The sequence below is a fragment of the Halichoerus grypus genome, chromosome 6 (assembly GCF_964656455.1).
Source record: "Halichoerus grypus chromosome 6, mHalGry1.hap1.1, whole genome shotgun sequence".
Taxonomy (NCBI): Eukaryota; Metazoa; Chordata; class Mammalia; order Carnivora; family Phocidae; genus Halichoerus; species Halichoerus grypus.
The window spans coordinates 62,480,801-62,495,566 of NC_135717.1; the positions used below are offsets into that span (position 1 = coordinate 62,480,801).

The window sequence follows — 14,766 nt, forward strand, 5'->3', positions numbered from 1 at the left end:
AAAATCTTTAAAAAATGACAATAATAATAAAATTTCCAGCCTCCTTTACCAATAAGGGTAGCCTCGTGTCCCAATCAGACCAATGAGACAAAAAGAGATTGTTGGGCAGCACTTCTAAAAAGATCTTTAAAAAGGAAGCAGAAATGCCACTTATGATTATGATGTGAAAATGTATGAGAGGTATTCACTTTGGTGTTAACATCCAGAAAGGACGGGGCACCTGGGTGGCTCAGTCGGTTAAACGTCTGCCTTCGGCTCAGCTCATGGTCCCGGAGTACCAGGATCGAGCCCCACATTGGGCTCCCTGCTCAGCGGGGGGTCTGCTTCTCCCTCTCCCTCTGCTCCTCCCCCTACTCATGCTCTCTCTCGATCTCTCTCTCAAATATTTTTTTAAAAGAAAATTAAACATCCAGAATGGAAAAATATATAAAATTATATAATTATCACCCCTTTCCTTGAAGATACTGAAGGAGAGGATAGGATAAAAATCTGATGAACTGAACTCCACAGAAGAACACTTTATAGATAAGCAAAGAACCAAAGACATATCCATACCTAAAGGGAGCATGGTGGAGAAAGAGTGCTTGGTCTAGTGTGTGCAAGGTGTGTCAAGTCAACCAAGTCAAAAAGCAGGCCTACCATTGACAAACAGAATTCAGAGGATGAAGAAAAACCGGCTGAGCCCTTGACAGCCATTTAGGCTAGCAGAGAGACTGGAATGAGAAAAGCTCCCAAGGCAAATCACTCAACTCAACCATTTTTCTTCTACCAAACCCCTCCCCATTTGAATTTTGCCAATATGGTAGCAGAAAAGGAGGCCTACATTCCTTAGGAATGGTCAGAATTAAAAAGTCTGACAATACCAATTTTGGTAAGGATGTACAGCCACTGGAACTCTCCCAGAGAGCTGGTAGGAACATAAATCGTTTCGCCACGTTGGGAAGTAGTTTGGCAATTGCTCATAAAATTAAACATACACTTATAAATCACCAGTCCTATTCCAAAGCAATTATCCAAGATGAATAAACACATATGTCCCCCCAAAGACTTGCACACAAATGTTCACAGAAACTTCATTCATATGGAGGGGCACCTGCACCCCAGTGTTCATAACAGCAATGTCCACAATAGCCAAATTGGGGAAGGAGCCAAGAGGTCCTTCGACAGATGAATGGATAAAGAAGATGTGATATATATCACATCTATCCATATATATATATGGATATATCACATCTATCCATATATATATCACATATGTCCATATATATATCTCACATATATCCATATATATATATATATATATCACATATATCCATATATATATATACACATACAAATGGATATATATGGATATATAGATATATATACACACAATGGAATATTACTCAGCCATCAGAAAGGATGAATACTTACCATTTATATTGACCTGCATGGAACCGGAGGGTATTATGCTAAGTGGAAATAAGTCAATCAGAGAAAGACAATTATCATATGGTTTCACTCATATGTGGAATATAAGAAACAGTGCAGAGGACCACAAGGGAAGGGAGGGAAAACTGATTGGGAAGAAATCAGAGAAGGAGAAAAACCATGAGAGATTCTTAACTATGGGAAACAAACTGAGGGTTCCTGAAGGGGGGTGGATGGGGGAATGGGGGAACTGGGAGATGGGCATTAAGGAGGGCACGTGATGTGATGAGCACTGGGTGTTATACACAACTGATGAATTGTTGAACACCACAACTGAAACTAATGATGTACTATGTGTTGGCTAATTGAAGTTAAATTGAAAAAAAAAAAAAAATGAAACTTCATTCATAACAGCCAAAATAGCTACTGGATCCAACAACCTAAATGTTTATTAACTGATGAATGGATAAACAAACCGTGGTAAAGCCATACAATGGAATATTCTTCACAATAAAAGAAACAAACTACTGATACATACAACAACATGGAAGAATCTCAAAAACATGATGATGAAATAGGGAAGACTAGATATATAAGGCTACATATTATATGATTTTATTTATAGGACATTCTAGAAAAGGCAAAAGTATAGTGATGGATCAGTAGTTGTCTGGAGCCAGGGTAGGAGAGAATTGACTGTAAATGGAGTACAAGGAGGCTTTTGGGGATAATGAAAATGTTTTAAGGCTTGATTGGCATTTACACAACTATAAAAAAAACAGGAACTAAGAAACAGAGGAATCTCATCCTGCATGTTCTTGTGGTAATTGTATTTTGAAGCTCTGCCAGGATTGAACCAAGATGTGAACCAAAACTTTAAAATCAGAGTTCAAACTCTTGCCAGCTAAAATACTGGCAATATCAAAGAAATCAGCCCCTCAGGGGAAGCAGCAATAGGAGAGATTATGGGTTAGACAAATCAGGCAACAATTCAACTTAATTAAAATATGGACCAGTTCCTGCTCAAATCAATTCTTGTAGGAAAGAATTATTAGCTGTTCATCCTAAATGCCAGAAAGGAAACAGTAAGCATTCTCTAGAAAATAAACATTGTACCACAGTTTCCAATGTGGTAGAAAGCAGGAGAAATATAAAACCCCCTAAAAAGTAACCAAAAGATAATACTAAATATGAAAATTATGATATTTAAAATAAAAATTTCATTGGCTAGAATTTAACAGCAGATCAGACACCACAGAAAGGATTGGTGAATTTGAAGATAGGATAACATATATTGCCCAAACTGAAGCACAGAAAGAGAAAACACTGAAGTAAATGAAGAGAGTGTGAGTGACTTCTTACACAGTATCAAGCAGTCTAATAGAGGTGTAATTAGAATCTCATAAAAAAGGAGCAGAGAAGCAGTAAAAGATCTAAAGAAATAATAATTGAAAATTTCCAAATTTGTTGGAAAACATCAACTCACAGATTCAGCTTGATGGACTCTGAACAGAATAAATATACAGAAAGCCTCAGCTAGGTATACCTTCTATCAAACTGCTAAAGCCCAAAGATAAAATCTTTAAAGCAGACAGAAAAAAATAGGGAAACAATAATATAACACAATAGCACAAAAAAACATAAGTGAGGTCAATGTTATTATACTGTTATAATGTTCTCACATGAGAAATGAAGTGTATAATATTAATTCAAGGTAGACTGTGGTAAGTTTAAATACATGATGAATCCCTAGAGCAAGCACAAAAAAAAAAAAATTGCCTAAAACTAAGAAAATAAAATGAAATGCTAAAAAATACATAATTAACTCAAAACAGAAAAGAGTAAAGAAGCAAAGAAGATATGGGACAAAAAGCAAATAGCAAGAAAGTAGACTTAATTCACATTATTTCATGAATGTGTCATTATAATAAATTAATTACATGGCAATACATTTAATTGTATCAATTAAATGTAAATGAACTAAACCTATTAAAAGACAGACATTGTCAGACTGGATAAAAAAACAGATGCATCTATATGCTGTTTCAAAGAGGTACGGTAAATAAACATCGTTTGAAAATAAAGTTTGAAAGAAGATATAATACACAATAGAGGGAGGAGCAAGATGGCGGAGGAGTAGGAGACCTAAATTTCATCTGGTCCCGGGAATTCAGCTACATAGGGATCAAACCATTCTGAACACCTATGAACTCAACAGGAGATCGAAGAAAGGAATAGCAACAACTCTGTGAACAGAAAAGTGACCACTTTCTGGAAGGTAGGACGTGCAGAGAAGGGAATCCGAGGCGATATTCGAGAAGATAGACGGGGGTGAGGGGGCCTCCGTCGGATGCTACTGGCAAGTGATAGAGCAGCGGCGCACAAAATCGGAACTTTTAGAAGTCAGCTCTGCTGAGGGACGTCGCTCCAGTGGCTAAGCGGGGGATGGAACCCTCACTGGGACAGTGTGGTCTCAGGACCCTTGGGGTCACAGGAAGACCGGGGCTACCTGAGTGCAGCAGAGCTCCCAGGTATCGGAGCGGGGAAGCCGGCTGCAGAGACGGAGCCGAGGAGTGGGCTCTCAGCTCCGGGTTGCCATTAACTGTGATCCACGGCACAGTCAGGCCACTGCTCTTCCAGCAGGGACCCAACAAGCAGCAGATCAGCAGGGAGACTCCCCTTCCTCCCCTGGGAGGAGCGGCGTGGGAGCGCACCGCAGGGATCTGCTGGGTTTGGAGACTCCACGCCGTGTTGGGTGCCAGAGATAGAAACGCTCGGTCACAGGCCAGGTGAGCATGGAGTGCAGCTGGAGACCGGGGAGACAGGAGTGACTGACTGCTTTTCTCTGGGGGCTCACTGAGGAGTGGGGCCTCGAGTTCTCAGCTCCTCCGGGGTGGAGATTGGGAGGCTGCGATTTCACTCTTGTCCTCCAAACCTGTACGGAAAGCTTGCAGGGAACAAAAGCTCCCGAGAGCAAACCCGAGCAGGTTACTTAGCCCAGACCAGCAAGGGGGGGGGGGCAATTCCGCCTCTGGCAAAGACATTTGGGAACCATGGCAACAGGCCCCTTCCCCAGAAGATCAACAAGAACAGCCAGCCAAGACCAAGTTTACCGATCAATGAGAATGGCAGAACTCCAGCACTAGGGGAATACTGCACATAGAATTCATGGGTTTTTTCCCATGATTCTTTAGTCTTTCAAAGTTAATTTTTTTTAACTTTCTTTTTTTTTTTAATTTTTCTTTTTCCATTTTTCAACCAACATTTTATCAATCCCTTTTTTAAAAAATCTCTTTTAGCCATCAAAAGGAATGAGATCTTGCCATTTGCAACGATGTGGATGGAACTGGAGGGTGTTATGCTGAGCGAAATAAGTCAATCAGAGAAAAACATTTATCATATGACCTCACTGATATGAGGAATTCTTAATCTCAGGAAAAAAAACTGAGGGTTGCTGGAGTGGGGGGTGTGTGGGAGGGATGGGGTGGCTGGGTGATAGACACTGGGGACGGTATGTGCTATGGTGAGCGCTGTGAATTGTGCAAGACTGTTGAATCACAGATCTGTACCTCTGAAACAAATAATGCAATATATGTTAAGAAAAAAAAGAAAAAGATAGCAGGAGGGGGAGAATGAACGGGGGGAAATTGGAGGGGGAGACGGACCATGAGAGACGATGGACTCTGAAGAACAAACTGAGGGTTCTAGACAGGAGGAGGGTAGGAGGATGGGATGGCCTGGTGATGGGTATTAGAGAGGGCACGTTCTGCATGGAGCACTGGGTGTTGTGCACAAACGGTGAATCATGGAACACTACATCAAAAACTAATGATGTAATGTATGGTGATTAACATAACAATAATTTTTTTAAAATCTTTTTTATTTTTCATTTTTAGAGTCATATTCTATCCCTTCATAGTAGTTAACCTTATTTTTGGTATATATATATATATATATATATATATGTTGTTCTCTCTTTAAAATTTTGGGATAGTTTCTTCTAACAGACCAAAATATACCCTAAATCTCTAGTGTATGGCTTTGTTTTAGTCTCCCGCCTGATCACATTCGATCCCTTTTTTTTTTTCTTAAATTCTCTTCTTTCTTTTTTCAACCAACTTCTTATCAATTCCTTTTATAAAATCTTTTATAATTTTCATCTTTACAGTCATATTCCATCCCTTCATAGTATTAACCCTTATTTTTGTACATATGTAAGATTTTCTTTAAAATTTTGAGAGGCACTTTCTTCTAACAGACCAAAATACACCCAAAACCTAGTGTGTGGCACTGATCTATGCACCAACCTGATCATATCTGAACATATTCTGGGTTTTTTTGTGTTTGTTTGTTTTTATCTTTTTCTTTTTCTTTTTTCTTTCTTTCCCTTTCTTTTCCCCCAGTTTCAGGTCTGTTCTGATTTGTTTAGAGTATATTTTTCTGGGGATGTTGTTACCCTGTTAGCATTTTGTTCTCTCATTCATCTATTCTCCTCTGGACAAAATGACAAGATGGAAAAAATCACCTCAAAAAAAAGAACAAGAGGCAGTACTGACTGCCAGGGACCTAATCAATATGGACATTAGTAAGATGTCGGAATTAGAGTTCAGAATGATGATTTTAAAGATACTAGCCGGGCTTGAAAAAAGCATGGAAGATACTAGAGAAACCCTTTTGGGGGAAATAAAAGAACTAAAATCTAACCAAGCCGAAATGAAAAAGGCTATTAATGAGGTGCAATCAAAAATGGAGGCTCTAACTGCTAGGATAAATGAGGCAGAGGAGAGAGAATTCGTGATATAGAAGACCATATGATGGAAAATAAAGAAGCTGAGAAAAAGAGAGATAAACAACTACTGGATCACGAGGGCAGAATTTGAGAGTGAAGTGATACCGTAAGGTGAAACAACATTAGAATAATTGGGATCCCAGAAGAAGAAGAAGAAAGAGAGAGAGGGGCAGAAGGTATATTGGAGCAAATTACAGCAGAGAACGTCCCTAATTTGGGGAAGGAAACAGGCATCAAAATCCAGGAGGCACAGAGAACCCCCCCCAAAATCAATAAAAATAGGTCAACACCCCAACATCTAATAATAAAACTTACGAGTCTCAAAGACAAAGGGAAAATCCTGAAAGCAGCTCGGGAGAAGAGATCTGTAACCTACAATATTAGAAACATTAGATTGGCAACAGACCTATCCACAGAGACCTGGCAGGCCAGAAAGGACTGGCATGATATATTCAGAGCACTAAATGAGAAAAATATGCAGCCAAGAATACTATATCCAGCTGGGCTCTCACTGAAAATAGAAGGAGAGATAAAAAGCTTCCAGGACAAACAAAAACTAAAGGAATTTGCAAACACAAAACCAGCCCTACAAGAAATATTGAAAGGGGTCCTCTAAGCAAAGAGACAGCCTAAAAGTAACATAGACCCGAAAGGAACACAGATGATATACAGTAACAATCACCTTACAGGCAATACAATGGCACTAAATTCATATCTTTCAATAGTTACCCTGAGTGTAAATGGGCTAAATGCCCCAATCAAAAGCTACAGGGTATCAGAGTGGATAAAAAAACAAGACCCATCGATATGCTGTCTGCAAGAGACTCATTTTAGACCCAAAGACACCCCCATTTTGAAAGTGAGGGGGTCAAAAACCATTTACCATGCTAATGGACACCAAAAGAAAGCTGGGGTCGCAATCCTTATATCAGACAAATTAGATTTTAAACCAAAGACTATAATAAGAGATGAGGAAGGACACTATATCATACTTAAAGGGTCTATCCAAAAAAAGATCTAACAATTGTAAATATCTAAATGGGAGCAGCCACTTATATAAGCCAATTAATAACAAAAGCAAAGAAACACATCGACAACAATACAATAATAGTGGGGGACTTTAACACCCCCCTCACTGAAATGGGCAGATCACCTAAGCAAAAGATCAACAAGGAAATAAAGACTTTAAATGACACACTGGACCAAATGGACTTCACAGACATATTCAGAACATTCCATCCCAAAGCAACAGAATACACATTCTTCTCTAGTGCCCATGGAACATTCTCCAGAACAGATCACATCCTAGGTCATAAATCAGGTCTCAAACAGTACCAAAAGATTGGGATCATTCCGTGCATATTTTCAGACCACAGTGCTTTTAAAATGGAACTCAATCACAAGAGGAAAGTCGGAAAGAACTCAAATACATGGAGGCTAAAGAGCATCCTACTAAAGAATGAATGAGTCAACCAAGAAATTAAAGAAGAATTAAAAAAAATTCATGGAAACCAATGAAAATGAAAACACAACTGTTCAAAAGCTTTGGGATGCAGCAAAGACAGTCCTAAGAGGAAAGTATATAGCAATACAAGCCTTTCTCAAGAAACAAGAAAGGTCTCAAATACATAACCTAACCCTACACCTAAAGGAGCTGGAGAAAGAACAGCGAATAAAGCCTACACCCAGCAGGAGAAGAGACATAATAAAGATCAGAGCAGAAATCAATGAAATAGAAACCGAAAGAACAGTAGAACAGACCAACGAAACTAGGAGGTTGTTCTTTGAAAGAATTAACAAGATCGATAAACCCCTGGCCAGACTTATCAAAAAGAAAAGAGAAATGACCCAATCAACAAAATCATGAATGAAAGAGGAGAGATCACAACCAACACCAAAGAAATACAAACAATTATAAGAATATATTATGAGCGACTACATGCCAGCAAATTAGATAATCTGGAAGAAAAGGATGCATTCCTAGAGATGTATCAACTACCAAAACTGAACCAGGAAGAAATAGAAAACCTGAACAGACCTATAACCACTAAGGAAATTGAAGCAGTCATCAAAAATCTACCAACAAACAAAAGCCCAGGGCCAGATGGCTTCCCAGGGGAATTCTACCAAACATTTAAGGAAGAATTAATACTTATTCTTCTGAAACTCTTCCGAAAAATAGAAATGGAAGGAAAACTTCCAAACTCGTTTTATGAGGCCACCATTACCTTGATCCCCAAACTAGACAAAGACCCCATCAAAAAAGGAGAATTACAGACCAATATCCTTGATGAACATGGATGCAAAAATTCTCACCAAAATACTAGCCAATAGGATCCAACAGTACATTAAAAGGATTATTCACCACGACCAAGTCGGATTTATCCCTGGGCTGCAAGGTTGGTTCAACATCCGCAAATCAATCAGTGTGATACAATACATTAATAAAAGAAAGAACAAGAACCATATGATCCTCTCAATAGATGCAGAAAACGCATTTGACAAAGTACAGCATCCTTTCTTGATCAAAACTCGTCAGAGTATAGGGATAGAGAGTACATACCTCAATATCATAAAAGCCATCTATGAAAAACCCACAGCGAATATCATTCTCAATGGGGAAAAACTGAGAGCTTTCCCCCTAAGGTCAGGAACACGGCAGGGATGTCCACTATCACCACTGCTATTCAACATAGTACTAGAAGTCCTAGCCACAGCAATCAGACAACAAAAAGAAATAAAGGGCATCCAAATCAGCAAGAAGAAGTCAAACTCTCACTCTTTGCAGATGATATGATACTTTATGTGGAAAACCCAAAAGATTCCACCCCAAAACTGCTAGAACTCATACAGGAATTCAGCAAAGTGGCAGGATATAAAATCAATGCACACAAATCTGTGGCATTCCTATACACCAACAACAAGACAGAAGAAAGAGAAATTAAGGAGTCGATCCCATTTACAATGGCACCCAAAACCATAAGATACCTAGGAATAAATCGAACTGAAGAGGCAAAGGATCTGTACTCAGAAAACTATAAAATACTCATGAAAGAAATTGAGGACGACACAAAGAAATGGAAAAACGTTCCATGCTCATTGATTGGAAGAACAAATATTGTGAAGATGTCAATGCTACCTAGAGCAATCTACACATTCAATGCCATCCCTATCACAATACCATCAACTTTTACCATGAGAGACTATGGACTCTGAAAAACAAACTGAGGGTTCTAGAGGGGAGGGAGGTGGGAGGATGGGTTAGCCTGGTGATGGCTATTAAAGAGGGCACGTTCTGCATGGAGCACTGTGTGTTATATGCAAACAATGAATCATGGAACACTACATCAAAAACTAATGATGTAATGTATGATGATTAACATAACATATTAAAAAATAAGATTAAATAAATAAATAAATAAATAAATAATACCATCAACTTTTTTCAAGGAAATGGAGCAAATAATCCTAAAATTTGTATGGAACCAGAAAAGACCCTGAATAGCCAGAGGAATGTTGAAAAAGAAAAGAAAAGCTGGTGGCATCACAATTCTGGACTTCAAGCTCTATGACAAAGATGTCATCATCAAGACAGTATGGTACTGGCACCAAAATAGACATATAGATCAATGGAACAGAATAGAGAGCCCAGAAATAGACCCTCAACTCTATGGTCAACTAATCTTCAACAAAGCAGGAAAGAATGTCCAATGGAAAAAAGACAGTCTCTTCAACAAATGGTGTTGGGAAAATTGCACAGCCACATGCAGAAGAATTAAACTGGACAATTTCCTTACACCACACACAAAAATAGACTCAAAATGGTTGAAAGACCTAACTGTGAGACAGGAGTCCATCAAAATCCTAAAGAAGAACACAGACAGCAACCTCTTCAACCTCAGCCACAGCAACTTCTTCCTAGAAACATCGCCAAAGGCAAGGGAAGCAAGGGCAAAAATGAACTATTGGGACTTATCATGATAAAAAGCTTTTGCACAGCAAAGGAAACAGTCAACAAAACCAAGGGACAACCGACAGAATGGGAAAAGATATTTGCAAATGACACTTCAGATAAAGGACTAGTATCCAAAATCTATAAAGAACTTCTTAAACTCAACACCCAAAGAACAAATGATCCAATCAAGAAATGGGCAGAAGACATGAACAGATATTTTTCCAAAAAAGACATCCAACTGGCCAACAGACACATGAAACAGTGCTCAACATCGCTCGGCATCAGGGAAATCCAAATCAAAACCTCAATGAGATACCACTTCATACCAGTTAGAATGGCTAAAATTAACAAGTCTGGAAACGACAGATGTTGGCGGGGATGCGGAGAAAGAGGCACCCTCCTACACTGTTGGTGGGAATGCAAGGTGGTGCAGCCACTCTGGCAAACAGTATGGAGGTTCCTCAAACAGTTGAAAATAGAGCTACCATATGATCCAGCAATTGCACTACTGGGTATTTACCCCAAAGATACAAATGTAGGGATCCGAAGGGGTATGTACACCCCGATGTTTATAGCAGCAATGTCCACAAAAGCCAAACTATGGAAAGAGCCAAGATGTCCATCAACAGATGAATGGATAAAGAAGATATGGTATATATATACCATGGAATATTATGCAGCCATCAAAAGGAATGAAATCTTGCCATTTCAACGATGTGGATGGAACTGGAGGGTATTATGCTGAGCAAAATAAGTCAATCAGAGAAAGACATATATCATATGACCTCACTGATATGAGGAATTCTTAATCTCAGGAAACAAATAAGTCAAGCCAAAGACATATATCATATGACCTCACTGATATGAGGAATTCTTAATCTCAGGAAACAAACTGAGGGTTGCTGGAGTGGTGGGGGGTAGGAGGGATGGGGTGGCTGGGTGACAGACATTGGGGAGGATATGTGCTATGGTGAGCGCTGTGAATTGTATAAGACTGATGAATCACAGACCTGTACCTCTGAAACAAATAATACATTATATTTAAAAGAAGAAGAAGATAGCAGGAAGGGAAAAATGAAGGGGGGGAAATCGGAGAGGGAGACGAACCATGAGAGACTATGGACTTTGAGAAACGAACTGAGGGTTCTAGAGGGGAGGGGGGTGGGGGTATGTGTTAGCCTGGTAATGGGTATTAAGGAGGACACATACTGCATGGAGCACTGGGTGTTATACGCAAACAATGAATCATGGAACACTACATCAAAAACTAATGATGTATGGTGATTAACATAATAAAAAAAAAGATATAACACACAATGACTAATCATAAGAAAGCTGGTATCAGATAAAGGAGACATCAGAACACAGAACTGTATCAAAAATAAAAAATAATTTTGGACTTTCAGTTCTGGCAATGATGGACTAGGCCCATTCCTCTAATCCTCCCTCCTGCAATTAAAATACCATAGACAACACAACAAACCAATACAGGAAAATTGAAACATAGAAAGAGAAAGGCAGAGTTCTCAAAACTTGAGGAATACATGAATTCCTTAGGTTTTCTTTTTACCTACATATAAAATGTAGGGAGCACTGGAACCTGGAACTTCCAATAAGCACAGACTTAAAAAAAAAAAAAAAAATCCCATAAGAAAAGCCAAAGAGGGCACCTGGGTGGCTCAGTCAGTTAAGCGTCTACCTTCAGCTCAGGTCATGATCCCAGAGTCCTGGGATTGAGCCCCACATCGGGCTCCCTACTCAGCAGGGAGTCTGCTTCTCCCTCTCCCTCTGCCCTACTCATGCTCTCTCTCTCTCAAATAAATAAATAAAATCTTTAAAAAAAAAGAAAGAAGAAAGGAAAGAAAAGTCAAAGGACTGTGAAAAGGTGTCTCTAGCATAATCCAAAAACTTTCTGACTATACCTATCCTACCTGAGCCAAACACCAAGAAAAAAAGTGCACCTCTACCCATATGTGTCAGTAGGGCTGAAAAATAATATGGCAGTGAAAACTGGCCCTCCAATTCCCCCATCAGAGTGGTGCTGGTGAAACTAAGCAGGGAACTGAACTTCCATTCCTGTCTGGAAGTAGTAGTCACAATGAGTCAAAGATATCTGCTCCCATCACTATTATTAAATATAATGCTGGAAGCCAGAGCCAGCACAAGAGAAAGAAATAAAAAGCATTCAGACTGGACAGGAAGAAGTAAAATTGTCTCTATTTGAGAATGATATAATTATCTATGTAGAAAATTCCAAGAAATCTATAGAAAATCTAGAATGAAAAAGTACACTGAATAAGATTGCAAGATATCAGATAAACATATAAAAATCAATCATATTTCTATATACTAGTAACAAACACGTGGAAACTAAAATTAAAAACAATGCTATTAAAAATCATTCCAAAAAACATGAAATATAAATGCATAAATCTAACAAACCATGTATAGGATCTGTATGATGAAAATTATAAATTGGTGATAAAAGAATCAAACAAGATCTAAATAAATGGAGAGACATACCATGTTCACGAATTGAAAGACTCAACATAGCTATTTTATTACATGGAGCCAAACTCAATCCCTAACTAACAAAAGTAATTAGAAAAATAATACTCTACAAGTATTAAAAGTACAGTTGAATATTATGAAATGTGTAAAATAATTCAACTCCTCAATAGATTAAAGGAGAACCACATACTTAATCACCTTAACAGTTACATAACTTCACTATATACCAGGCATTTGCTAACACTCAATAACTTCTTGGTTTTGTTTTATTTTTTAGCAAAATAGAAATAGAAGAATACTTTCTTAACATGATAAGGAATATACAACTCAAACCAACAAGTAACCAAATGTTTAAAGATTAAATAGAATAGGAATTAACAATAAAAGTAGGTTTAGAATATAGATATGTCTTAATTAAACTTTAAGCAGAGGATAGAAAAATAAGTACTCTACTTTCAAGTTCCCTAACTGGGTCATTTTCATGGATGGGGAATTCATTCTGAGAATATAAATGGAATCCAAAAGAAAATCTTAACCCTTTTCAGTGTTAATGTCTCTACATTAGGGTTATATATACTTACCAATAAAGTTAATTCCTCAGGTTCAGGCTTCACAACTGATTTTTCTCCACTTTGAATGCCAAATCCATAGGTTTCTTCCAAAGTAGAAACAACCTGTGAGTGAATCAAAGAAAATTAAGTATTTTTATAGTTTAAAATTATTATATTAAATGTAAAAAGACATTTAATCAAACATGTCAGGATGTTCTTAGCAGTGAGACTTATTTCTGCCAGTGCCACAAACTTAAATTTTCCATCTCACACCCCATCTCATATCACCATAAAGAAATGATGCGAAACAGTCCTTGACTCTACCCCCTAGCAATGGAGAAAGTCCCAATGACTCTTTTTTCTGTGTTGACAGGCATGTAAAAGACTATGAATAGTTGAAGCATCAACTCCACTTATTACCAAAGTATTCCTCAAAATATGACTGACTCAACTTTCTTCTTTGAAGAGAAGTGGGCAAAACAGAAATGGAAACCAAAGAGCCATAAAGGAAATTCTCTGAGCTAACGCCTCAAACTTTGAGGAAATTTATATTTTGGAAATTTGACAAACTATGTTCTTTTTATATTTGTACTACTCCTCATTGTTCTCATTTGGTATTTGGTACAACCACAATTCAATTCTGGATCATTGTGCAAAGAGAAACTCAGAGAAAAAGGAAATTTTTTTCCCCAACACTAAGAGCTAAAGTTTCTAAAGTGCTGAGAAGACTTAGCATAGCAGGAATAAGACTTAGAAAGACCTATCGTTAGAAAGATCTGCTTTCAAGGCTGGCGTTGGACTGGTGTCTCAGTACTTGGATTTTAGGTGTGTTCCCATCATTCACTGATAACGGTGGCTCATTGTCCCTAAACTGTCTGCACAATGTGGTTTATGCTAAACATCTGCTTTCCTTCAGGAGTCTGGAATTTCGGTACATGCTAGGCAAAGTATCCAATAAAACTCTGGGCACTGAGTCTCTAATGAGCTTCTCCAACAGACATTTCACGTGTTGTCATAATGTGTTATTGGAGGAATTAAGCACATCCTGTGTGACTTTAAAGGAAGAGGAATCTTGGACCTAGTTTCCTCCAGTCTTCACCCCATAAGCCTTTTCCTTTTGCTGATTTTGCTTTGTACCCTTTCACCGTAATAAATCTTAGCCATCAATAGGACTATATTTTGAGTCTAGTGCACCTTCCTAACAAATCACTAAGCCTGGCGCTGGTCATGGGGACCCCAAACACAGGGACCAACAAGTGTCTTACCATCTTCAGATGTTTGGTAATTTTCCTGATCAATTCATCTTCTGCTATTAACTCCTTTGTCTTACTTGATGGAATGGGCAAAGCATACCTTACGATGGATTCCCCTGTTGGTGGAGATCCTACGACCATTGGTTCGAGTTTCTCACGTACTGATTTTGTACTATGTTTTTCCTTTGGTTTAGGTGACAATGGTAAATTCAACAGTCCTTTTTTGTAAGTGAATTCTGGAACATTTGCCAATTTATTACTAGCGGCTAACAGGTGTTTTGCTGGCTTCATTTTGTG

General features: G+C 38.3%; 2 protein-coding genes across 14 annotated transcripts in view; both read right to left on the reverse strand.

Moving 5' to 3' along the window:
* LOC118533185 (coiled-coil domain-containing protein 7) overlaps positions 1–14,760 on the reverse strand; it is a 142,563-nt gene extending 127,803 nt beyond the window's left edge. The window contains 2 exon segments of the mRNA XM_078073997.1: positions 13,247–13,339; positions 14,482–14,760. Coding sequence (XP_077930123.1) covers positions 13,247–13,339; positions 14,482–14,760 — 372 coding nt within the window.
* LOC118555525 (ankyrin repeat domain-containing protein 26-like) overlaps positions 1–14,766 on the reverse strand; it is a 511,611-nt gene that overhangs the window by 282,492 nt on the left and 214,353 nt on the right. The gene's annotated exons all lie outside the window — the stretch shown is intronic.